This window comes from Zingiber officinale, chromosome 6A (assembly GCF_018446385.1).
Source record: "Zingiber officinale cultivar Zhangliang chromosome 6A, Zo_v1.1, whole genome shotgun sequence".
Taxonomy (NCBI): domain Eukaryota; kingdom Viridiplantae; phylum Streptophyta; class Magnoliopsida; order Zingiberales; family Zingiberaceae; genus Zingiber; species Zingiber officinale.
Window position 1 is genome coordinate 149,562,467 of NC_055997.1, and position 25,803 is coordinate 149,588,269.

General features: G+C 38.7%; 4 protein-coding genes across 6 annotated transcripts; 1 reads left to right on the forward strand and 3 right to left on the reverse strand.

The window, feature by feature from the left end:
* Positions 1-330: 330 nt before the first annotated feature.
* On the forward strand, positions 331-11,858 carry LOC121998718 (pentatricopeptide repeat-containing protein At5g66520-like). 2 transcript variants are annotated; one of them, XM_042553749.1, is made up of 8 exons: positions 1,919-2,743; positions 5,612-5,658; positions 5,898-6,013; positions 7,524-7,689; positions 8,435-8,614; positions 10,771-10,870; positions 10,987-11,062; positions 11,146-11,858. In XM_042553749.1, the coding sequence occupies exons 1-8, from the start codon at positions 2,488-2,490 to the stop codon at positions 11,453-11,455; spliced, it is 1,251 nt and encodes a 416-aa protein (XP_042409683.1). In that variant the 5' UTR covers positions 1,919-2,487; the 3' UTR covers positions 11,456-11,858. The 2 variants fall into 2 exon arrangements, with proteins under 2 accessions (XP_042409682.1, XP_042409683.1); XM_042553748.1 differs by lacking the exons at positions 5,898-6,013; positions 7,524-7,689; positions 8,435-8,614; ... (1 more) ...; positions 10,987-11,062; positions 11,146-11,858 and having other exon boundaries at positions 331-2,743; positions 5,612-5,659.
* A 139-nt stretch (positions 11,859-11,997) lies between these two features.
* LOC121998720 (ethylene-responsive transcription factor ERF003-like) lies at positions 11,998-12,841 on the reverse strand. Its single transcript, XM_042553751.1, has 2 exons — positions 12,710-12,841; positions 11,998-12,597 (listed from the first exon to the last, which is right to left on the reverse strand). The coding sequence occupies exons 1-2, from the start codon at positions 12,787-12,789 to the stop codon at positions 12,225-12,227; spliced, it is 453 nt and encodes a 150-aa protein (XP_042409685.1). The 5' UTR covers positions 12,790-12,841; the 3' UTR covers positions 11,998-12,224.
* LOC121998719 (extracellular ribonuclease-like) lies at positions 12,840-19,447 on the reverse strand. The gene is made up of 9 exons (XM_042553750.1): positions 19,217-19,447; positions 18,957-19,146; positions 18,820-18,884; positions 18,666-18,730; positions 17,705-17,791; positions 16,901-17,031; positions 16,026-16,131; positions 14,993-15,174; positions 12,840-12,986 (listed from the first exon to the last, which is right to left on the reverse strand). The coding sequence occupies exons 1-9, from the start codon at positions 19,390-19,392 to the stop codon at positions 12,840-12,842; spliced, it is 1,149 nt and encodes a 382-aa protein (XP_042409684.1). The 5' UTR covers positions 19,393-19,447.
* Positions 19,448-19,929: 482 nt separating this feature from the next.
* On the reverse strand, positions 19,930-25,758 carry LOC121998721 (probable protein phosphatase 2C 59). Of its 2 annotated transcripts, none has more exons than XM_042553752.1 (9): positions 25,606-25,758; positions 25,284-25,513; positions 24,642-24,769; positions 24,324-24,422; positions 24,084-24,242; positions 22,384-22,470; positions 22,220-22,311; positions 22,030-22,104; positions 19,930-20,322 (listed from the first exon to the last, which is right to left on the reverse strand). In XM_042553752.1, the coding sequence occupies exons 2-9, from the start codon at positions 25,349-25,351 to the stop codon at positions 20,170-20,172; spliced, it is 861 nt and encodes a 286-aa protein (XP_042409686.1). In that variant the 5' UTR covers positions 25,352-25,513; positions 25,606-25,758; the 3' UTR covers positions 19,930-20,169. The 2 variants fall into 2 exon arrangements, with proteins under 2 accessions (XP_042409686.1, XP_042409687.1); XM_042553753.1 differs by having other exon boundaries at positions 25,284-25,392; positions 25,606-25,720.
* Between the last annotated feature and the right edge of the window lie 45 nt (positions 25,759-25,803).

Genomic DNA, 25,803 nt, shown 5'->3' on the forward strand with positions numbered 1-25,803 from the left:
CCTTAATAGTTGATATTATGCTTGATCTTCCAATATAGGGATAGATATTTATACCTTATCCAAATCTCCTATTACTATCTTTATTTTTCAAATTTAAATTATTCAAATCAATTAGGAAAAGTATGTTTTTATATAAATTGATAATTCTCATATCCGAATTCAAAATAAAACAAATCATATCCTCCTCCATTCAAATATCGAATTCTACGCGGGAGAGGGGGTTTAAGAGAATTATAGAAATTATTTTTCATGAAATAAACGAGCAAATTGAGAAAATGTATTTTTCATAAAATTATTTTCCGTACAAATCTCCACCGTACGATCGGCAGCACGTCACCTCCTCGTTCCTCTCGACTCTCAGCGGCTGGTCTTCGCCTCCGCTTCCGTACACTTGATGAAGGCCGCCTTCACCTTCCGCCATGAGAAGCCGCGTCCCCCTCGCAACGCCACCGCTCTCCTCCTCGTTTCTCTCGTTGATCCACCGCTGCTCCACCCTCAAGCACGCTCAGGCGTTCCACGCCCGCTTCATCTCCCTCGGCCTCGTCCGCTTCGCCTACGTCACCAGCCGCCTCCTCGCCCTCTACGCTCTCCACGACACTGACTGCGCCCATCAACTTTTCCAGCGCATCCGCCATCCCACCGTCTTCGACTGGAACGCCGTCATCCGCTCCTACTCCACCAGCCCCTACCCCCACCGCGCCCTCGCCTCCTACGTCCGCATGCGCCGCCGCGACGTCGGCCCCAACTCCCGTACCTTCCCCTTCGTCGTCAAGTCCTGCGCGGCCCTCTCCGTCCTCTCCCAACTCCACGGCCAGCTCTTCCGATTCGGCTTCCACCTCGATGTCTTCGTCACCAGCTCGCTTGTGAGCACCTACTCCAGTTTAGGCTCCGTCGATATCGCCGCCAAGGTGTTCGACGAAAGTCCTAACCCAAATGTGGTCTCCTGGACCAGCCTCGTGAGCGGCTACTCCACCCACGGAATGGTGGACAAGGCACGCAGCGTGTTCGATCAAATGCCGGAGAGGAACCCCGTCTCATGGAGCGCCATGATCGCGGGCTACGTCCGCAACGAACGCCACCGAGAGGCGATCCAATTGTTCCGCGAGCTGAAGCGGCGTGCGATTGCAGAGATAAGCGACGCTGTTCTCGTGAGCACTCTGAACGCTTGTGCGAGTCTCGGGGAGTACGAGGAGGGCAGATGGATCCATTCCTTCATCGAAATGAACGGGACGAAGCACCAGTACGAGCTTGAGCTGGGGACTGCTCTGGTGGATTTCTATTCCAAATGTGGCTTCGTGGACAGCGCGCGAGAGGTGTTCGACAGAATTCCTCACAGGGATGTGGCCGCCTGGAGCGCTATGATCATGGGCCTGGCACTAAACGGAGACTGCCTCTCGGCGATCGCTGCCTTTTCAGATATGATATCGCGAGGAGTGAAGCCGAACGCGATCACCTTCGTCGGCGTCCTGACGGCCTGCGGCCACGGCGGGCTGGTCGACGAAGGGCGGAAGCTTTTCAGGGACATGGCGGCGGTGTACGGCGTGCGGCCAACGGTCGCGCACCTTGGGTGCATGGTGGACTTGCTGAGCCGAGCGGGGCACACGGCGGAGGCGGAGAGGCTGGTCGAGGCCGTGCCGGCGGAGGCGGATGGGGCGGTTTGGGGGGCGCTTCTCAGCGGGTGCTTGATGCACGGGGACTACGAGCGCGGAGAGCGAGCCGGGAGGCGGGTGGTGGAGTTGGAGCCTATGAAGAGCGGAAGGCGCGTGGGGCTGGCGAATGTGTACGCTTCGATGAGAAGGTGGGACGGAGTCGAACAGGTGAGGAGGGAGATGAGGGCGCGACGAGTGAGCGCCGCCATCGCTCGGAGCTCCGTCGAGGTCAGTGGAGTTGGCCAAAGGTTCGTGGCTGATGTGTTTACGTGAGTAAAAAAGGAGGAAAAAGACAAAAAAGAAGGGCTCCAGCGCCTCGTTCTCCACCAGTCTACGCGGCACCTTCCATCCTCCGACGCCGCGAGCGGCGGCCCGGTGAGGTAGACAATCTTTGCCCGCCTAGGGCTTCGAGGGTTCCGGCGATGGCTCCGCTACACGAACGGGAGGCCACGGCTCGAGAAGCGAGCGAGATGGAGAGGCCAACCTTTACGAAAGTTTTGACGACCGCCGTACGAGTGGTCCTGAGGCGGCGCGGGGATCCGACGGCAGAAATGCGGGCGTGATCGTAGTTGGCGGAGGAATGAGGAAGTTGCAGGTGTTGATCCGTGCGAAAAATTGTAGGGAATCCAGCAAAGGGGGAAAAGGTAGGTAAGTTGCCGCACGGCGTGTTGAGATTGTTCGGCAGCAAAGATGCGGCACTCGGATCTGCTCCAATGGATGGGAAAAATAATATCTTTTTTCTCCACTAATAAATAATGTGCAAAGGCTCCGCTTTGGTTCCTCCCTCTGCAAGGCTTCTTCCTCCGCTCGCATCTCGGGCGCCTCTCTGCTAGCTTCCATGGCGTCCCTGAGTGGATCTGGCGGGAAGATCCTCCGCGACCGGCCAAGAGACCAGCCGCCGCGGCCTTCCCCCTACGCGCGCTCTCCTCCGCTCGCTCTCCCGCCCCCTCCGCCTCCCGCTGGGAGCCCTAGGTGGCTCATCGGCCTTGTATCCGGCGCCGGGAAGCTAATCTCCTCCGTGTTCCGCGCCGATAGCAGCGTCCCCGACTCTTCAGATTATTCCTCGGACCAAGACCGCAGCAGCTCTCGCTCCGGTTAGTTGGTTCTTTCTCTTCCTCCTCTTTCGCTCTTGTGTGTACACTTGATTCTGTATGTGTCTCCTGTCTGTCGAATTTTGGGTTAAATGTACGCCTGCTGGCAGTATGTCATATGACATGTAGTATTGGGAACACGGCTGGATAGGAGATATAAGATATTACTCCATGATTCTAGTGCCTTATTTAATGCAATATAATTTTCTTTTCTCATACCTTAAATTGATTATCTTTGTTTAACGAATTGCGGACTATTGAATACCCACTCAATGATATGACAGATAGTATAGGATAGCAGATATGATTCGAGTGCCCTATGTAGTGCAATGATTCATTTCCGTCCCTCGTACCTTTAATTATTTACAACACCATTTTCCCCATCAACTTAAGAAGAAATATTTTTTTTTCGCAAAAATCATTGGAGTGCGCTTTTTTTTTAATTGTCAAATTAGTGTCCCACTTTGAATTTTTTTATCGAGAGGGTGTCCCACCCTACCTGTAAAATAACATAGATGCCCTCTGACGTGTTACATGCTCACTCTCGCCTAAATTTGGTTACGTTATAGTAGCTACGAAACTATAACTACTACAATTGAGTAGCAAACTGTGTTGTAGTAGCTATGGTTTTGAAGCTGCTACAACTAAGAGTGATGAATTTAATATATCATAATTATTCAATTAAATGTTGAATCACTTAAAACATATGAGTTTCTATTTTCCTTCTTTTAGTAGTGTTAGAGACGTTTGACGTGGAAGTTATATCCCAAATATGGAATCCATTTCTTAATTATCTCAATAATATATCATAACTATTCAATTACTCACTAAGTCACTTGGAACATGTAGCATACACACAACAAAGCTCTAGTTTGTTTTAGGGTTTACGGTTTTAGCTTTAGGGTTTATAAGAAAGTAACTTATTCATGGAATTGCCACGCTTCTCCTAATTAAAAAATCAATTCTGGATTCCTCTTGTGCATGGATTGTAGTTATAGCAGCTGTTGGTTCGTAGCTGCTATAACGTTATAGCAGTTGCGAGTTCGTAGATGCTATAACTGTTATTGTAGTTGTAGCAGTTATGAAATTGTAGCTGCTACAACGTGACGGGATTTATGTGGGAAAGAAGGCGGTATTGCGTGTGTCAGATGCATGCGTGTGTCAGAGGGGTATCTATGTCATTTTATAGAGGGATGGGGGCATTCTTTTGATAAAAATCAAAGTGGGACGCTACTTTGACGATTCAGAAAATGAGGGGCGTTCCTACGATTTTTGCCTAATATTTTTATGCTAAGGATGACAACTTTAACGATGATATATATAGATGCTAAATTTCGATCAAGCACATTTTCACATGCTTGACTTTTCTTCCTGACAAAGAAATTAGAAAATCTAGATTTTTTTCCCTAAACAAAGACATCCTAAGCCATCTGGAAGTATCCTATCTTACTTTATTCTAACACCATATAATTTCAGAATTCAAGCCAAAAACCTCTTCTGGTACCATTTTAAGTTTGATTAGATGATCACCTATAGCATACTTTAAGCTTAAAAAAGCTTCCTATCTTCAACATTTTATTATTAAGCTCAACAGTGATTGTAGCTGGAATGCAAGTTAGACATTGATTCAATTTAGTTTGATTCAGTTCTACTTGAACCAAATGAAAGCCCTACAGCCTGGCTCAAAAATCTCATCATATTCAAATTAATTCCAGTTGTCTCATGTAGGGGTGTAAACGAATCGAATCGAGCCGAATATGCAGAAAAATTTAAGGCTCGAATTCGGTTGAAAATACGTATATTTGAGTTCGAGCTCGATTCGAAGCTCGAAAAATTCAAAATGTTTAGTTCGAGTTCGGTTCGAATTAGGGCTCGGGTTCGAGTTCGGCTCGAAATATTCGAACATGGTCGCGAACTATTCGAATTATTGCTCGAAAATAAGTTCGAAAGGCTCGAAATTTATTTATTTAATATATAACTTATATTAATAAATATTAAAGCTTGCGAGCGGCTTGAATAATATAATTTGGGCTCGAGTTCAGCTCGAAAAAAAGTTCGAACATGTTCGAGTTCGGCTCGAATTCGATAAATTCGAATACGAATCGAATATTTTTCGAGCCGGCTTGAAAAGCTCGCGAGCCGGCTCGATTCGTTTGCAGCCCTAGCCTCATGCAAGTCAACCTAAGTTAACCATTTTCCCCTACATACACGTGCTCTGAATCTGCACCAGATGAAATGTTCAACCTTTTGTAACTGAATTGTGGCTGCCCTTATTTCTGACATCGGGAACTCTCATCTAATAAGGATCCATGACTGCCTCAAATGAAAGGAACTACCATAATTGCAAACTGAGCTCTTTTAATTGAATTAACAGATATGTTGCTGTTTTGTGAACTCTTCTTGGGGAAGTCATAGAGGGAGAAAGAATAAAAATAAGCAAAAAGACTAGAGGATCTTGCACTTAGTGGGAATCAGTAGAGGATGCATCTGAATAATGATGTCTGTCTTTATTTGTCAGGGCGACCAGATTGATCTAATTCACTGTACTCAGATGTAATGCATCTAAGGCGTTCTTTGTATTTTGTTCGTAAATTTCCATAGCGTTAACCATATTCATTGTATGTGTTAATCAAATTCTTTTTGTTTAAACTTGACCTACCTTTTTTTATTTTAAATGGACTTATTTGCCTTTGGTACGTACTTCTGTACACATTATGCAAGCTGGTTGGACTCTGATCTTTTTTGAACTAGCTGGATGCTGTACTTTTTATGCACAGTGCATGTCAGTTAGATTTGCCTGGAATTAATTGATTTGCTAGGAACTAGATATTTCATTGGCAGAAGATAGCTGATATTTTCCCTCTTTTGCAGATGAACAGAATATCGATGCACCTAAACAGCTTCATGGATCTAGTCGAGTAATCCATTTTCATGGCTTCCATTTCGGTTTCTCTATAAATGGGCTTAGTAAAGCAGCCAATCCAGACCTAAATCATGAGAATTTCAAAAGTGTATATTGTAGGCACTCAATGTGTCACCACAAAATGGGTGCTCTTGATTCACACCTACAAATCCACTAGTTTCCATTTTTTTTTCCCTTCTAGGTTTTAGTTTAAAGTCTGCTAGCTAATGGAGGAAGTTATTTATACATAATCAGGAACTGAAGAAATCGGAGGAGATTGCTGACTGCATGGAGTTATCACATGCAATTGTTCCAGGAAGTGAAACCAAACTTGCTATTGAGAAGTTGCTCCAACAGGAGATTTTCTCAAGGTAGTTCAGCATTTCTTGATATATTATTCCTTTTTTTTTCGCTGCAGGTCTTTTAGTTTATCTTCACCATCATTCAAAAATTTGCTTATGCATGTTGAACATCGGCATTTTACTTTCACTTTTGTGTTTCTAGTTCATTCTGCATACATGTAAAATTTGTTGAGTAGAAGACTTAAAAAAAAAAGGGAAACCTAGTGCACGAAGCTCCCGCCATGCGGGGTCCCGGGGAAGGATCTATTGTACGCAGCCTTATCCTGCTTTTTGTAAAAGGTTGTTTCCAGGATTCGAACCTGTGACCATTTTTGGTCACATGGCAACAACTTTTCCGTTGCGTCAAAGCTCCCCTTCGTTGAATAGAAGACTATGTGAAACAATTTAACTCATGAAAAATGATAACTTTAGATGTTTACTCTTATCTTCTTCTTATTGATCTGTACAATTGTTCACATGCCAAGCCTATTGCATGTGATTCTTAAGCCGGTCCATTGACTTCATTCATCTTTCGATTTTGTTTTCTGCATCATAACCTAGGATTCTTGCAGTCAACTATACTATTCTATCTTGCATTAAGCCCCATCTGGCAATTTTTTTTAGAAGTATATTTTTCAACCTAAATAATGCCCTTCCGGTATTTGGCTGACTTAAATTCATACATTTTTGTATATGTATTTCCTTTCTTGAGATATTTTTTCAATGCTAGTGTAAGCCATCATTTAGATAGATTTCTTTCTTGCACAGAGATGACCATTAGAGTGTCACTTAATTGTCAGCATGGTTATACCATAAATTCACCGACATGATTCTCGACACTGCCGATTTATATAGAGACATTGTTTATTGTGCATCACTTGTATTTAGTTTCTTATCACTTGATCTTGCAAATATTCACAGCCATGCTATAATAAATACTCTTGCCACATTAGATTGGCATTTCACCCCTAACCACAACTCATCCGTTGATTCTTCAACATTAGTCGGTTCGGACCTCCACTTAATTTCACCCAAGCTTCATCTTAGTCATGGATAGATCATCTAGGTTTGGTTCCAAAAGTAGTGACAATCGCCCTATGAAAACTCGCAAGTTTTTCTATTATCCACAGTGTGCACTCGAACTTCAGCACTTCCCAGATTCAACTATTTTGTAAGTAAAAATGAGTAAAAGGAACATAAAGTTATTTGGTACATAAGACTTACTCTATCCCGATGCATTTTTTGTATAGTTCCAGAGTGAATGATGATGGAGGTTGACTTTTTGTTTAATCAGTTTCCATGTAAAGTAAAAAAAAAACATTTGGATGTGCAAAACAGGTGCAGGGCAAATTCCTCCATTGTGGGAAAATTTCTTATTCTCAAAGGAGAAAAATAGGGAGCTTTGAAGTAAAATGTTGGGATTGGTAGAGTGTTATTTTCCTGTTTGTGTGATGAATGTACAGATATTATTGTTTGACAATGTATGTTTGTTAATGATATGACACTTAGCTGGAACTCTGATAATGTGCTTCCATTTCAGGGATGAATATGAAAGACTGACTAAGTTATTACAATCCCGAGTGGTGGATTCACCATCAGTATTTGTTCAGGATAAAGTGGGAGAGGCAATTTCGAATGGGCTTCCTGACAACACTGTTGATTTTTCTGGAGAGTCATTGCAGCAGTGCAATGTCTTACCTGGATCAGTTGCGTACTCTCTTATTGATTTTAGTTCACATTCTGTTAAAAGTTCTTTTAGTATGTCTGATGTCCACAAGGCAGCAGCTACAAAAGCCAACAAATGGTTGGAGCTGAAAAAAATGCCATTTAACTCTAAATTTTTTCCTCCTTGTGGACCATCAGCATTGAATACTGATATGCTTCCTCATGTAAGGCTTGGGTTGAAGCTGATCAACTTTTTAAAATTATATCATAGCCTCATTTCTCACTCATTTTTTGTCATTGTTTTTATTAAATGGACCAATAGTGACCATGGTTTCTGGTAATTGGGCCCAATCAGGCAAATTAACCAGTGATGCCAATGCTTTAGTGAGAAAAAAATCATTATTGTTTTCCTCAAAGCATGTTCTTCTGAAATATGAATCATTTCTGTGCTACCTGTTTTGCAGAAGGATACTGCAGACACTGGTCTGCATGTTGATATAGTCACCCTTGTTTCTCGTTCCTAACTCATTAGCATCCATGTCCCATGCTGGGTTGCATAGGCCACTCACTCTTTAAATATGCACCCTTTTTGATCTAGAAGTTCAATATGTTTACAATATGTTTTAGTTGGAAACCAACCCCCCTCCTTTTTCAAACTTATTTGTTAGCAATTGGATCCCAATAATATCAGGCACCATTATTTAGTTTTGACTACATCTTTATGGCATTAATTATTCAGCATGGAAGTTTTATCATGAGCCTACTTTCTGCTCATGCATCCTGCAGGATATTCATGATGATGCCTCGCCAGTGGATTTGGCCGAATCATATATGCAATCTCTTCCTCCTCAGCAGTCTCCAAGCGCTGGCAGTATTACTCTACCATCTATGATTGCTAGCAAGGAGGATCTTCAGACTGATAGTAGCAACCATGCAAGAACTAGCAATTCTTTGTCCTCGATTAAGGTAAAGTATAAGAACATGCACAAATTACAGAAATGAAAGTGAAAGTGATAATATTGGTTCCCTTTATTTAAATATACTATTTCTCATTTAGAAGAGTATGTTTGCAATTTACTGGTCTAGTAATTGGTCAAAACACATACCCATTTCTGGCGATCAAATGTATCGCTAAATACAAATGATGCTTAACATTTACCTAGTCTATATTGTGGTATACCACTTTCACCAAGAGGCCTTTGATTCCAACTATAAATATTGATCTTGGTGTGTACCATATCTGTGACTATTTTTTGGTTGTTGTATTATTTCTGCTTATAAATATGTTTTAAACCTCATTTAACTTGCCTTGCATTTCCCCTGCATGAATCTCAATATCTTGTGCACCCTCATAGTATCTATCCTTCATAATATAGGATTTCAACAACAAACTAAGAAATTGTTGAAGAAGACTTGATTAATCACTTCATTCATCTAGAATTTTCCTAGGCCATAGCATATTTGCTGATTTTGAGGATCACCCCAGGCAAAATTCTGAGCTCAGTTGCTACCAGATATCCCACATGCTTCATTGTGTGGAAGTTACTCTTAGAATACTGTAGGATCAAAAGCCATGTTGACTAGTTTGGAATGGTCCAGCTGCTTAGTTACTTTGTCTTTCGATGGCAAGGAAGTTGAGAAAGTAATCCTTTTTGGCAGTATTTTGGGAGCAGACTGCCCGTATCATAATTGTGATGAAATCATTATATGTTTCTTTTACAAAATTTATCGAAAAAAGAAAGCATAGGTGAACTGTCTACTACGGATTCATGGATCATGAATCTCAAGAAACAAATTAAGACGAAATTGCCATCCATTGAGACATCTTACTTGCTACTTAAATAGAACACACAACATATTTTGGCAATCAAGCATCGCCGAAGTTGATAGTTTATTATTTTTGCTCATTTCACTGACATTACACCAAACATTACTTCTTTTTTTCATGAGAATGCTGATCTTCCTTTTTTTGGCCTTTCGAATAGCCTAGAAGATGCATAGGTCACATTGTGAATTTTCAATGTGTACTTTCCTCTGTAAATGTCTTGGAATTGCATGCCATAGTTCTCATACTTGGCAGTTCAACAATTACCAATTTGGTCTTTAGTTGAACTGATACTTATTTTGTTTCCTATCTTACAGTATGATGCCTGTTTTCAGGATTTTAAGAGGAACTATTTCTCTTTCGGATCACAGGAAAGTCCAGATAATAATAAGAAATCCCCTTTGATATTGGCAGATACCCTACTTGAGAATCCTTCCTTGAAACTAATTGATTCCCAGGAATTATTTCAAATGGAGATTTCAAAGATCTCATCTGCAGCAGATAGTTTATTATTTTTTGCTCATTTCAATGACATTACACCAAACATCACTTGTTTTTTTTTCCATGAGAATGCTGATCTTTCTTTTTTTTTGGTCTTTCGAATAGCCTAGAAGATTGCATTGGTCACATTGTGAATTTGAGAGAGATCCATACTTTTGAAGAACAGTACAATCTTTGTCTTCATTATCATTGCTGGAGACTTCCATTGCTCTTGCTAAGTCATTAGTAGAGCATGTTGAAGATCTTTGTCGTAATGATGATGGTAACTTAGTTGATGAACCTATCGATGAAGACATCATCACACTAGTTGTAAAGTCCACTTCTGCTACCTTGACTTCAAATCCCATGGAAACACTTGAAGCCTCGGTAGAGAAAACTGCATCACCAACTATCAGTTCATTAGGTCCGACTCTATCTGAGTTGGTAACTGGTTGTTAGTTTGCCACATGAGGTCTAGGGGTCGAACCTCAAGGTTGGTGGGGCATAAATCCTTGCAACCTATATTTCACCTCCCCACTTGCTGCTTAGTTACCGTGATTTACCTCCTTGGTCCTGGCGGGGATGCTGAGGGCGAGCGTAATTATCTTTTGCCACATTAGGTCTGACTCTATCTGATACACCTACTGAGCATAAATTGCCTATTTATTTGCGGATGCTAACAAGGTGAACGTATAAGTATTATTATTTGTTTTTCTTCCCAAGCATCCCTACTTGATTTTCCAGGTTTTTATACATTTTTATTACATATATTAACATAATAATTGCGATAACCATTATGAAATTATTATTGCATCAGGATGTCAGCAAGCCTTCATCAACTGTGCTAGAAGACATTATCAACGATGATGCTCCTCATGAATCTTTTATTTCAGCTTCAGCATCAAAGGTGCCTGATGGTAATTTCTTGATCGAACATATTCCTACTATTTGAGATCCTTGCCATGTAGCAGCAATACTGTCATTCCGCTATATATACCTTCAGCTCCACTGAATCTCTTAAAAATGTAAACAGATGCAAAGCCGCAGAATCAAAATCTTTGTTCACTGCACGCAACAGATGGATCAGGACACGACTTCTCAAAAAAAGGGTAAATACACATGGGTGCTTCTTTGCAACTTTTTTTGGTCAGAATAATTCACCTTCCTTCTAATTACTGGGTTTTCTGTTCAGTGGATCGACAGAATCAAATGTCCCACCGCAACTTGTTTCCCAGGAAAAGAAAAGTTTCAATCAATTCAGCAATGGTGGTGAGCAAACTACTGATGTAGCTAAAGTGATCAAGGAGCATCCAAGCATGGATACCACGCCGGTTCGTGCGGAGAACCATATCACAACTAAATCACGGAAGATCAGGAAAAGGAAATCAATTGAGCACGTTTCAGTTTCACCTCGGCCTCTCACTAGACAGCAAGCGAAAAGAGAAGGACAAGTGGGAGGAGAAAGGGAGCAAAGACGCCGTCCCCGACGAGTGTCAAAGTGACAGTAACCCCAACCATGCACTGACCAAGTGAAAGCAAGTCATGTTCCAGCTAGTTTAGCTCTTTCGGCCATCAGTGCTCGTCGTCCACTGTATAATAATTTATCTAGTTTCGATAGTGTTGCATCCATTTCATGAGTTAGTGCCTAACTTTTAACCTGTGTGTTTGTTGTATCATCCTTAGGTCGTGTTGTACCATCCTTAAATAGCACGTCTAACTTGTACGCCCAGTCTCTTGGCCATCCATAGAACACAAACTCCATGAAACTAAATTGTCGTGATAAGAAAGGTAGTCAGTCCATTGAGTTGTATTTTCTGTCCATTGTTGTCTATGCATATGTAGATTGATCTACAATTTAGTAGCGACTTAACTTGCATTCTTTGATAAAATATTTTATATTTATCATATACGGTTTTGCATATAACGGTAAAGTTGTTATGGTAAGATAAAACTGTCAAATATAATAATAGGTCCTTTCTTAGGATTCCGTTCATATACAAGTGCTCAGGACAACCACCACCGAATCCTCAGCTCAATTCATAGCTTCTGACAAGATTCTATCAGCACAAAAGTAATTTACTCATAAGGATTAGCTTTATCAAACCTATTAATGCTCGTGAGTTCTGTTCGAGGACGTTCGGATTTATTGAAGTAGAAAATCTAGGGTTTATTGACAAATAGCGACGTCACACGTGTGCATCAAATGTAGGACCCTAAAGTGAATAAAATAAATAAAACCCCAAACTGTAGCCCCATTCCTGTGGCATTTACTCAAACATACGATGAGCAATGAGAGGACGAAGCGGCGGAGGAGGACGAGGAGGAAGGCGAGGAGCATGAGATCTCCAAGGAACCATCGTATATGAGCTCCTCGATCATCTCCTCTATGTACTCATTGCCCACTTCCTCGCCGTCCCCCTCCTTCTCCGGCCGCTTGGTGGTCTCCCCCGCCGCGGAGCAGAACTTCTCCAGCTTCGCCACCAGGCTCGGCGACAGCGCCGCCGCAGTCGACGACGACGACGATCCGGCCGCGGAGGGGAAGTTGGTGCGGGCCTTGGCGCCGCACATCAGCCGCGCCGCCTCGTCGTACGCCCGCGCCGCGGTCTCCGCCGTCTCGAACGTGCCCAGCCAAATCCGCGTCTTCCTGGAAGAAGCAAAGCAGATCAGATCAGATCAGCGGAGCCTCCCTACAGGTCAGTAACGTGTTCGACGAAATGCTTCAATGAAATTTTTTTCTAGCTATTTGATCGATTTACAAGATTGGATGACGGATTTCTGAGACCCATGAGCCCCAATGGCGTTGCCTTACTCCTCTATACCTCTGCAACTTCGACATCTTGGAAGGAATCTGAAAGGACCAAGGAATTGGTCGCTCATGCAAGAATACTAACAGCAGCAGTAGCGGTAGTAGTAGGAACAGGAGTCACTAGTCAGTGGTGTTCTCTTCCTTTGGCTCTCTATCCCTTTATATACAGAGACCATTCTTGTCCTTGCTATAGCCCACCAACTAAAAGCCCATCCCTTGTTTGCTCCCTGCATTAACCATTTTATTCAATTTTAAAAGGTAATTCTTCAAAAATTTCTTTGATATATATAATATACTTTGAAATTTATCCTTAAAATAAATACATTTTTAAAAAAACTTTTAAAATGATATTAAAGTCTATATGTCTAGAGGGAGAAGTAGAAGAAACTCTTTTTTCAACTCTTACCTTCCTCTATTAATTGTGTGTTTTTTTTTTTCTTGTGGCATGACTCATGTGCTATAACATGTGTGTTTCTTATTTTTGTTTTAAGTAGATATATACATGGGACTCACAAGGCATAAGTCATGTTCACCTTATGGCTAGTGGGACATAGTTTGAATGACATAAGTGAACATTATCAATCGAGCTACTTATTCATTTTTTTTATAAGAATTTAAATAAAAAATGGGGCAATTGGTTTATAATGAAATTGTTGATCTTTTATTGAATATCTATCCTAGTTATTTTGCTTAATTTGAATTCTTACTGAGTTTTGGGACAAATTTGTTTCATCTAATTGTTTAAATTATGTGTCTGTTATTTTATCTTTAGTTTTAAAATACAATTTATGTAAAAGTAGTGATGATATGATATATTTTGTTAAAGTTAAAATGTTGGACGAATATGCAAATGCGTTTTGAAATAGGATAAAATATACCAAAGAATAAAAGGGAAGAAAATAATAAATAAATAAAGATAAATAATATATATATATATATATATATATATATATATATATATATATATGGAGTACGTGTCAAATTTTAAGAGAAGTAAAAGTAGACAAGGCACATGGGAACCATACATGAACAAGGCTTTGAGCATTGCATGTGCCATGTGCTTGTTTGATCAAGACACAAATTCCTTTGTCATGCAATTTTTTTTTGAAACAATAATATTTTCATAGAAGTTTAAAATTTGAAGGATTGTTAAAGACATGCTTAAAACAATCTCCGCAATTGGCGGATTAATGCCAGCAATGACAAATGTGGTAACATGAATGAGTTAGATTCTGTGGGGTCAAGTTACAAATAATTGTTAAATTGGCTTATGTTGAGGTCATTAGGACACCAACTTGGATTGTCTAATCAAATCCCCTTGAAATATGTTTTTTCTTCTCATTTTGTAAAGAAAATGTCCAATCATACCCACATCCATCACAAAAAATACTTTTTTTTTTTTATAAAAAAAATGCGTTTGGGTTGTAGCTTTAAAGCAGGGCCCTAAGCCACTTCGGTTCTTGCATAGTCGATTCATAGAATGCAAAATCCGTAGAGGCTCTATCCACTGAATCTCATTGCAGGCAAGATTGCATTTTGATTGTCGATGATTTTATTAAAAATGGAGACAATTCTAGAGGTCCCATGAAATTTGCATTTTCTCGTCTACTGCATGATTTTTTCAGGTCGTTGGTCAACTAAGCAATGTGCGTGTGTCGTTGCATTTAATGTTGTTGCTGTTGACGTCCTTTGAAGACGTTGTGGTTGTCATTGCGTCAAGCGTGCAACTTACTGCCACACAAAATAGGTCAGTATTTTTTTTTTTAAGTTATTAGTTTTGTCTACCTGAGATGCAAAGCACTTCGAGAAAAATTTAAATATCAAATAAGATGAATATTTTAAAAATTAATTTTTAAATGCGTATAAATTATATTTCTGATTGATTTATCGGATCGACCTCCAGAATTAATCAAAATCCCGAACACCTAAATTATTAAAAACAAAAAAATTTACTTTCTGAGTTAAGAGAGGCTGCTGAATGACTCAATTACAATAAGAAAGAGACACACAGGAGACACAGAGGAAGTAGAAAGGATTTGCTGGTTTAGCATAAACCATTGAGTGAGAGTATTTTTCAGATTTTGAATATTTGGAGTGATGTAAAATCGTAGTTTGTGGAAAATTTTACAGAGATTTAGCTGGGCGATAACAAGATAGATGAGAAATAAATATCTGGGATAGATTAAGAAATATCTAATGACGATTTCCAGTAAAGAGGATCTGAGAGTGATACCTTTCCTTCATTGGTGGCGTATTTCCAAATGAGGTTGGCGTATTCTGGATGATCGATGAAAGGATTCCGATTGTGCTGATACAACTTGCATATTCTGTCATTTCTTAACTTCTCCGCGCTCGAAGGGGGATCGAGTTCGTTCCACTGTAGCAAAGTTGAAAGGAGGCCCATTTCATTTGTTTCTGGCAGGAACATATATGGGAGCACCATTAGCAAGCCACTTCATTCAACTTCTTTTCACAAATCATAACGACTTTCAAGAACGGAAGCTCGGAAAGTGTTAAGTTACTTTCCGGGCAGGGAACTCACAAACATGCTGATAGACATGGAGGGATCGTAGTCCGTAGAGTTAGAGGGAAGAGGAGATTGCAGCCTTTTTTGGTGTTTTCGTAAACAACTCTTGATACAATCTCAAAACAATTGTGGTATAACATATAGTTTTAAATGCCACAACCAGTACCGGTGGGTATAACTGAAAGGTATTGTTTCGATCATTCAACAAATTAACTATCAGTATTATCAGATGGTTAAATTTCTAGGTGCTAGAATCGCTAAAGATTTATTGTTTAGTTTTTGTATAGTTTTCAAACGCATATCACAAATGACACTAAAATGCTTCACAACCATAAGGATTATATGCATCGTTAAATTTCTGGATATTCTAACTGAAATTGAAAAAGATTAAAGTATATATTATGAATATTGTAGAAATTGAATTATGGTAACTAAGAAATATGACCTCATGCAGCTGAGCTCTAGTTGGGAATGGTATGCCGCTGTATTTAACAACATAGTTAAGCTATTATACTAATCTTAAGAAGTCCAATCATCTGATGATCCAACCTATTTACCCACCAATCTAGTAGTAATATGTCGAAGCGATCTTTTAAACCTTATTCTTCTGAAATATGAAATATATAAACCTCAAACCTAATAAATTAGTTGAATAGATAAGCTGCCTACCTATGGTTAATCCATGTAAACTTCATCATCTAAATAAGCAACAAGTTATTTGTAAAAAAAATGAATTTACCAATATTTGGTGAATCAGAAAGTCGTAATGGAGGACTCCCATTAGGTTGTTGAAATCCGTAAGACACGGCCATATACATTACCGATCGTGCTACGTCTCCTTTCACCTGTTTTACAAATAGTCCATAGAAATTTAGTCATACAAAATCAAACCAAACTGAGAAAAGGTAAAATATGCTTAAGCCAAAAGACAAGAAAAAAAAGAAGCAAGGGGCCAGTCAAAGCCAGAAAGGTTTGGTAATAGACTGGATTCGACTCCACAAATAAGAATGTATCGACGCATATCTAGAGAAAGGATTCAGGAATTGGCATGTATCGCCAGGTCCAAGCTGAAACTGAGATCAGAAATGAGCTCGTTACAAGTAATCAGTATACACCATTCCTGGTACTAAATTATAATACTTGCTTATTGCAGTGATTTCTGAGCTCCCTTCATGCTCTGACTATAACAATTTCTCCATGTCCGTGGAAGAGGTATGCCATTGAAATACACAATAAACAAAATTTGGCCGATCAACAAAAGAGAGAAAAAAAAAACAAGTTTCCAGGAATTATATACTGCAGGAAATGCAGGAAACAAGCAAGAGAAAGGAATCAAAGGATTAACTTAGTTTCATAGTTTATTATCTGATTCAGAAGGAAAATGCAAAGATTAAGAGACATCAACCAGACTTGGATCTATTGTAAACAAAAGAAAATAAGTTTACAACTTCATTTACTATGCTTCTGTACCAAGAATCTAGATCTACAAAATGTGCAGCATTATTTATGAGAAAAATACCAATACTTTCCTTTCTCGAGAATTTAGCACTCAAGAATCCTTTGGATAAGCAACCAAACAGAAAGGAGAGAGATATATCAAAATGTAATCAGAACCTCTTTAGGTGGTGCCCATCTTTCCTTGTCAGTTTCGGTGTCAGCAGCAGCTTCATTGTTTGCCGGCCTCGAACAGTGAGCTGATGTAGCCACACATTCCCCATAGTACTTGTTTCCCCTGGATGAATTTACTGCACAAGAAGTATAGCAATGGAAATTCATAAGCTAGCAAGAGAAGTAAACATTTTCGTCACCATCATAATGGTCAAGATTAATAGTAGACCAATAGGGATCCCATATGATGAATTATATTTTTCTTATGAAGAGATTGCTAAATACAAACAGGTTATACAGTATCGTATTGATAATCAGCAACAACTATTCATTTGCTGCAAAAATTTTAGCTGTGAAATATAGCATACACGACAGTTGAACCATTAGGAAATATGGAGTTAGATGCCATACAGGTCGAGGATATGTGTATCTGCGTGTGTTCATTCAAATTAATCATTCTACCATGATCTTAGTATAAACTTTTCACTTTTTTCATCTGTTCTCCAAATGCACATGGAGGAGAAAAACTAAAAACCAAGAAAACAAAACAAATTATGCATTATACTCTTTTCATCTAATGACTTTGGTTGCTCATTTTTTTGAGATTAAGGTAGGTGCCATAACCATGTTATAACTTCCATAAGAAACTCCAGGCTAATGCAATTTTTTTTTTAAAAAAAAACAAACAAATAAAGTTGTATTTCTATAAAGATGTCCTGACAAATGCATTGCATTATTGGAATATGCTCTTGATTATGAAATTATTAACTAGTAACATGTTTAGTGATGATTATTCCAGTTTATCATTACCATTTGCATCTGCAGGATGAATGTTATGTAAATCTGTCAACATTGGTCCATTTGTCAAGCCATATGAACGTGGCCATAAATGTTCCCCTGCAACACAGAAAAGTGATCATTGCCGGATTTTGCAGTTAATCAACTTTATGGTAGTTACAAAGATTTTGCTTAGATCAGAAGCACAACAAAAAAAGAATACCCTGGATTACCAACATCAGGTAGGAATATTCAATTCTTCCAAGATAATCCAAGGCTTGGCCCTTCCTATAATCCTATCTAGTTTCTATCCTAGCTTGGGTTGCAATAGTCTACGCAGCAGTAGCAACTAGCAAGTGATTACACATCAACATGCCCAAACAGCATCCAGATGCACAGCCAAAAGGAGATTAGCCAGTCGAGATGGATAAAAGAATTTCAAAAGTGAAATGATTTCCAAAGAGATAATACAAGAAAGATGATCCCATTGACGGAACCGTTAGAGGTGATGCTCTCTTTTCACAATGTATGAGATACTGACCACACTCTATACTTGTTATTACCTACTAATTACATAAAATTGAACCTTGACTTCCTATACGAGATGTTGAATTGATCAAGTCATTAGCGTAGATTGTATTCTACTCTCTTCTAATTACCTCTGTCATAATGCGCTTAAGAATAAAAACAAAAGACAACATATCAAACTATATGATAGTTCCATCATCCCTATAGCCATCTACTATTCTAGAAGGGGATGAAATATTAGCCGGTGAAAATATTGCACATGCCAAATAGTGCAACTACAGTCTGGAGCATTTGAATGCAAATACTCAACTGAACAAATCAATCATAATTTTGACAGTACATCCTTAAGTTACATTTTCCTAGTGAACTACCATTTTTTTGCCCCATCAGTTTAAGACGAGTAATTCTGATTAAAATATAATGGTTAGCAAGAAACAAGTACTTATTCTGAAGTATATTTACTTACTGTTCCATCCTTCTGACTTTCCGGCCAATGATTTTGGAACAGCTCTAAGAGAATAAATCTCAACTCTGCACATAAAGACCTAGGCAAGTAGTTCTACGCTAGAAAGCTAAAAAAACATGGAACCAACCACCAAGCTTACAAACTGCAGCTCTACATCTCTGAGGAGGCTTCCGGGTTTTCGAAATCTGCCGCATCAAGAATCTTGAGAGCGTACCAGATCTGAGTTATAACAAGCAACAGGTAAACAATTAACAGCTAATTATACTAGAAGCAGAGAAACAAAGAAAGTACGTCTTTGTAACGCAGCGACTGATGAGCAGAAACAATGGAATTGAGCTTCTTCATCAGGGCGGCGCCTTGAAGCCCATCGACGCCAGTGTAGTATCTGTCGACATCTTCGCAAGGGTAAATTGTTGCCGTCACAGCTGAATTGAAAGTAAGGGCACAGGCGAATCCAACGATGCTCGCTAATAAAATGCCCCTGGAGGGAAAAAAAAAGAATATCGAATTCCGATCATATGAAACGAGAAGATCATCGAGACCAAAGAAACCTGAGAGGGAATCTGCTGGCCTCGAGCGGCGCCGGGAGGACAGGCTTGCTGCGAGGGGCAGAACTCGCCTTGATCACGCCGATGGTGGATGCGAGAGTCGAAGACCGGCGGACGAGGGATGAGGAGGGATTTGCGGGGAAAGCTAGGGTTTGAGCGGGAAGGAGGAAGGTGCTCATGGATGGAGCCAGACTAGGCACTTGAGACCGGTACGACTACTGTCGGTGAGGTTGTGGTTGGTATTTAAGGAAGTCACCAACCAAATACTTTTGCCGAGGATGGAGTTTATTCGATAACGCCCTTATCATTAGTTTTCACCAAATGATACCTCAACAATCGTTTATTTTTAATCACCTCCCTCATTATCTTTTTTTTTAACACTATATTTTAGCTAAAGGATAATCTATCAGCCTTTAATCAGATGGGCACCGATGGAGATTTTTTTTAAAAAATTTATTTTTATTTTTTACACTATAGGGAAAGGGTCTGATTGGAAGCAAAATAGCTTTAATTCAGTAACTTGAAACACCAAAAGATCAACTCTTTGGTTTTAAAGGTTATGCATTTTATGTTTTAACTTGCAAATCCCATCGAAAAAAAACTACAGAAAAGTGTTGAAAATCGAGAAAAAAATAATTGTATTACAGTCAGATTCCACATCAAAAGCACGACCACAATAGAGTAGATAGATTCCGTAAGAGCATATACAATGAGCCTTGAAATCTTAAAAAAAAATAATTGATGGAAATCTAAAACAGAGTATCTATCTGTATTCAGTTTCATAATCACGTACCACATACAGTCACACACGCTCAGTAGGTTAGAATAATAAGAACAACCTCATTGATCACTCCAAATAAAAGAGCAACCAATTCTCATCGCCCAGATTTAAAGTCCTAAAACAATTACAGACGGCATATAGGGGATAAAAGAGAAGCAAGGAGAGGGGTTTTCACCTACAATTTTCTTGTAGTTTCATCAGTACTAGCCAAGAAACGCACGACGACACAGGTTATATTGTCTGCACTGCCTCTTTGATATGCCTCCTGCAACAGCTTCTTGGCTGCTTGTTCTGGATCCTCAAAGGATTTTACCATCTCCACAGCTTCCTGTAGGGGATGTGATTCGATTAGAAAGTAGTTGATGCTTTGTGTTGGTCTTTTCTTTACTTTCTCAAAGGGAATTTTCAAATATGTAGGAAAAGGTTTAGCGCATTGTTCATTTTAGTTTATCATCGCAAAGGCAACTATTTTATAAAATATTTCATCACACCGGGCATGGATGATGGACCCTACTTCAACTCTACCATTGTCAGATTGATAATGATATACAAACACTTAAATTTACAAGATCCAACATAGTTCAGGCAATCTACAAATCTACTTAATGCCACACAGTTAGTAATGTTAAATTAGGGTATGCAGCGTCAATTTTAGTTAATGAAACTAATATAACATTTTTTTTTAAAAAAATTATCATCTATTTGGGCTAAGCTAATTGTAATGACATTAGTATTTTTCTGACTTTTGCAATAATCTCCCACAGTCATGTCCTTTTTGATAATCTCACATTAGTATTTTCCCCTCATTTACCATTATTAATTATTTAGCTTTTAAATTTGAATCAACTTGAACATTCAAATATGATTTTACTGAACTCTCATTAGTTATTAGCATACTACATTTGCAAACAACAATAACTTTATAAATCTTGTATGGTACTAAAATAAAAAGATAAGAAACAAAAGCTGAAGACTAATGAGAAACTATAGTCAATACTATCTCAAAGTAATAATGCCATTTCTCATCTCTCTAATTATGTGGTAACACCCAATAGATTATAGTCTAAGAATTTTAACATAATTGTTTTTTTATTAAATCAATAAAAATGAATTTCCCCTAATTAATTAGTCTTATTTACCATGCATGGTTAATTTTTCAAGCATAAGATGAATTAATTCTTGAAAATTTTCACACTACTTTTAATCTACTTTCAATTACCTTTCATCATGAGTCGAGTAATTATTTTTGCACTCAAAAGGTAGATCCGCTATCTTAATAGTCCTCCTAATGCCGACCTCACGAATATGGAAGAAGGTAAATGTAGGTACACAGGCGTTAAGCGCATGGTGGGGTAAACCCCAGGTCGTTAGTTCCTGAGAATCAATCCTTGGCCATTACATCAGAGATGTCATGCGCCCACCGTCTATGCTATGCCTTGGGGGCAATTATTTTTGCACTCAAGTTAGGCTAACATGTAGTTGTGAGTTTTGCCTTGTGCCTAGGCTCAAATCATTCTTTTATTGTAGCAATGATAAAATGGATATTGGGGCAACTAAGATGCACACACACTCATTTCTAGACAAATGTAAAACTTAAGATACCAGTAACCGACTTTGTATAAGTTTCACTACTCATTAATTTGTTTCTGAAGGTCTAAAAGGTCTAAAATATATACACTTGTAAATAAGATAAGATGTTTTAGTTCTAGATATATGAAGGGCAATCCAGTGCATGAAGCTCCTGTCAATACGAGAGGTTCTGGTGAAGGATTGGACCATATTGGTCCATTGTACACAACATTACCTTGCATTGCAAGAAGTTGCTTTCGTAACTCAAACACCACAACGGTCACACGACTTATGGTCACACGACAATAGCTTTATTATTGAGCCATGTCTCCCCTTCATCTTAGTTCTAGATGTATAAGATAGAAATTTAATTTTTGATTGCATACTTATTAGATTTATTTCAAATTACATCAATACCTTTAAACTTTACAAAGACATAAATGTAAAAGCATAGATATGTAAGCACCTCATTTGAAACAACATCCCATAATCCATCACTTGCAAGAATTACGAACTCGAGAGATCCATCAACCTCCTCCTCCTGCATTCAGCAATGAGTGCTCGTGTTAGATCAGAAAATCCAGTGAAACTGTTGCTCATTGGCGAAAGCAAAACTATAGATTAACTTATAGAGAAAAGAAAGGGTTAGATCAAACATGAATTTCCGGATCTGCAACAACAAATCGCTTCAAATGCCTATCACCAAATGCACGAGAAACGGCAAGGACACCACCAACGCGCCATGTTCCTTTAATAACAAAATGAAGATTATACTAAAATTCATCCAACAATACGTAAAGTTGGAGGAATGATAAAATACCTGCCCACATCACAAAGCCCCCAGCATCCTCAATCCTTTGCCTCTCATCTGTTTGGTCAGGCTTGTGATCCCTTGAGACAGCTATAGCTGCACAAGTCAACAACAGGCACTCATGAGAAGGCCTAGAAGAGGGGGAAATTTTAAACCATTCCAAGAAAGTAGTTTCTGTTCTCACCCAGCACATTAGTTTTAGAATATATATATATATATATATATATATATATATATATATATATATATATATATAATGGTTATGAAAGTAATCAATAAAGTTTCCGCTTTAAAACTAATCTCTCAATGTGTTACGATATTTCTGTACACCTCTACTGTGACTTAAGAAAACAGATGAAATCAATGTTTGGAAAAAGTGATCCCTCAAAAAAAAAAACTCCTTGGAAAATTCGTCACAAATGATGTGTCAAAAGACGAGAACCAAGTTGAGCATGAGTTTCATACTATCTTCTGAATCAGTTGGACTATTAACGAGTAAACAAACTTGATTGTTAATTCAATGGAAAAAAAAGGGAAGAAAAGAAACAAAAATTCCAAAGTGCAACAAGCTTATAGAATATAAGTACATACGAAAATTGACCAACAAAAAAATAAAGAAATTAACTACCATACAAAATTTACTGCTCATAAATGAAACAAAAATTTTAGTATATTTAGAAGACATTAATCAGTAGTACTCCCAAAGAAAGATACAAAGTGAACCACAAGGTGATAAAAGGCCAGGAAATGATTAAACAGAAAGGATAGCAATGACAAGTTAAAAGAATATATAGATCCTCAAAGGATGGAAGAACTTAATATTGTCGTATGGCATACTATTTCTCACAAGATTATCAAATTTTCTTATGAGACTTTGATCCTCTTTCAATATTATTTGATGCGATTCAAATTTTCTTTCCTATGATTTTGGCTCCAATACAGTTAAAACAGAATGTTGACAAAACAGTAATCTAAGGAAAGAAACTTCATCAGGAATGCAAAGAGAAAAGGTAGACTTTCAACCATCTTAATCTTATGTTTAGAAGAGTGAAGTAAAAGTCTGACATTGGACTCTAGGTGACAAAGTAAAGGTTAGAAAACAAAGAAGGTAAGCTAACCACATTTAAAGTGCTAAGATTAATATATAACAAATATAGTGCAAAAAGAAAAGTGATAATGAAATCATGAATCTAGGTGAGTCAATTTATGAAAAAAAGGAGAGGTACATATGAAACAATGTTTCAAAACCAACAATATTTTTATCCTCTCCTTTTTAACTACTATAATTTTTAATGGTTCTTTCCTCTTTCTATTTTGGTCTTGCTGCACAATTCAAGGAAATGAAAGATACATTGCTCACTAGAGATAAAATGATGTGCTTTTTTGCATTCTTGCTTTTAACAAGCCCCGTAGAAGATGAAATCCTGCTATATTGTAAAATATTGTGGTGTTTCCTTCAATATTAATGATTAGTCTTGCTGAAAAGGTCAAACCAACAATGTATGCTCAACAATGTTCTCATAAGAAATTGACGCTTACTTCTGAGGGACATTTTACAGTTGGCCTCTAGCCAAGTGGTGTTGCTGTAGCAGTGATTGCAGCAAATGGGTTCTTAGGTATTTGTTAGCCCAAGAGTCTACCATGATTTGTTCTCATAAAAAAATGGCCTCTAACTAATTCAAATGATGATTATAAGTACTGGGACTTACCATCTCCTCCCTTACATATAACAACTCTTGAGTCCCCAACATTTGCTACAACTAAACGATTACCAACAAGAACTGCAGTTGAAGCAGTCGAACCAGCCTCTCGATTTTGACTGTTCTCACATTTTAAGAACTCTGAATCTGTATGTTTGTATGCTTCAGCTGAAGAAATTCAAATAAATTTTTTGAAGTCAGATTCTTTATCTTAAATATCCTCACATAACAAAAGCAAACTAGCATCACCTAGAGCTGACTTGATATCACTAATGAACTTGGGATGCTGAAGTAAATTGCTGAAAAGGTTTTGTTTTACATACTCTGCCACTTGTGCACCACCATGACCTGCACACCATACAATTATGATAAAAAAAATGGCATCAAGGCATTGAATGTATAAGAATTCCAACAAAAAAAAAACTATTTAAGATGTATAGAAAGAGACATGATTAAGGATATTCATGAAAGCATTTCAAACTTTTCCAACTAAATAAAAAACTAAGAAAAGAAGATACTACACCAAACAGAATACTTAATGCAAAGCAGAACCAGAGAAACTCTTACCATCAAACACACCAAACAAACCTACAATTTGGTCATCTATACAATCAATTCTTGTCTCATAGAAGTCCTCCATTGAAGATCTTTTACCTGGAGAGCTTGCATATCCATAACTGAACTTCAAGTTTTGACTGTTATGAAAGAAACAAACATGAGTTCTCATGGTATTGTGAAACATTACTACATCCATATAAGGTGACCCATTTGAATATACGTAAAATTATCAACAAATAGTCCAACTCATAGCTCACAATTTACAAATACATGATGGATTCATTGCATGCTCCTCAATCTGCTTGTACAGAGAAACTTAAACTAATGATTCCATGGTAACACAAGCTATCACAAAAATTAGCCTTGAATTAAAAACTCAAAACATAGAATGCCAATGGAAGCAGGAAGCAGGAAGCAGGAAGCAGGAAGCAGGAAGCAGGAAGCAAAGATCCACCGGTACAACATCAACGTAGGAAATCTCTTGCGTTAAAAGAGGGCAACAGATCCACTCGATAAACGGAAAGCTAATACCACGTACAAACATTACCACAACCGCAATAAGCGTCACCGTCAAAATTAGAAGGCCAAACACAAGCTTATCGAGAAGGAAGACAATCGAAAGGAAAATAATAGTAATAATAATAATAATACCTGAGTCCTCCACCGCTAACTGGTGCACCGTTGGCTTCAGCACCGTTAATCGAATTCAAATAACTCATCTTTCTTCCCAATCTCCCAATCAAGACAGAAGAGATAAATTCTACAAAAACGAACCAATTAGCCTGGAGAGAGATCCAGATCCTCAACCGATCTCTTCATACTCAAGCGGGCGTCCGATCCAAACCGAAGCAAAAAACAAAATCTACGATCAAATTCACCGCCTAAATAAGAAGTAATTATAAGACGGCAATCAAAAAACCACCAATCGAAGAAATCAATTTCGAAGAAAAAGAAATAACCAGGAGCACCAAACCTAATCGACCGCGATCGAGGGCAAGGACGACAAAGAAAGGGAAGAGGGAGTGAGAGAGAGAGAGAGAGAGAGAGAGATGTGGTCCTTTTAGCAATCTCCCATGGAGCTGTCTTTTATATTTGCTTCTAGAACCTCGCACTGGCCATATTTAAATCCATGCCCTCCGGTTTGTCCCCCTTAACCTTGAGCCGATTTCAT

Excerpts from the sequence above, each read along its gene's own strand:
- LOC121998719 (XM_042553750.1), bottom strand. The coding sequence starts at position 19,392 with ATGAGCACCTTCCTCCTTCCCGCTCAAACCCTAGCTTTCCCCGCAAAT. Across the intron at positions 18,885-18,956 it reads AGTCGCTGCGTTACAAAGAC|ATCTGGTACGCTCTCAAGAT; the intron begins GTACTTTCTTTG and ends GTTATAACTCAG. Across the intron at positions 15,175-16,025 it reads TTCTGATTCACCAAATATTG|AAACAAATGAAATGGGCCTC; the intron begins GTAAATTCATTT and ends TGTTCCTGCCAG.
- LOC121998720 (XM_042553751.1), bottom strand. The coding sequence starts at position 12,789 with ATGTCGAAGTTGCAGAGGTATAGAGGAGTAAGGCAACGCCATTGGGGC. Across the intron at positions 12,598-12,709 it reads GAAATCCGTCATCCAATCTT|GAAGACGCGGATTTGGCTGG; the intron begins GTAAATCGATCA and ends TGCTTCTTCCAG.
- LOC121998721 (XM_042553752.1), bottom strand. The coding sequence starts at position 25,351 with ATGAGTTATTTGAATTCGATTAACGGTGCTGAAGCCAACGGTGCACCA. Across the intron at positions 24,423-24,641 it reads TTTGTTTGGTGTGTTTGATG|GTCATGGTGGTGCACAAGTG; the intron begins GTAAGAGTTTCT and ends TATGGTGTGCAG. Across the intron at positions 22,471-24,083 it reads TATATGTAAGGGAGGAGATG|CTATAGCTGTCTCAAGGGAT; the intron begins GTAAGTCCCAGT and ends TGACTTGTGCAG.
- LOC121998718 (XM_042553748.1), top strand. The coding sequence starts at position 420 with ATGAGAAGCCGCGTCCCCCTCGCAACGCCACCGCTCTCCTCCTCGTTT.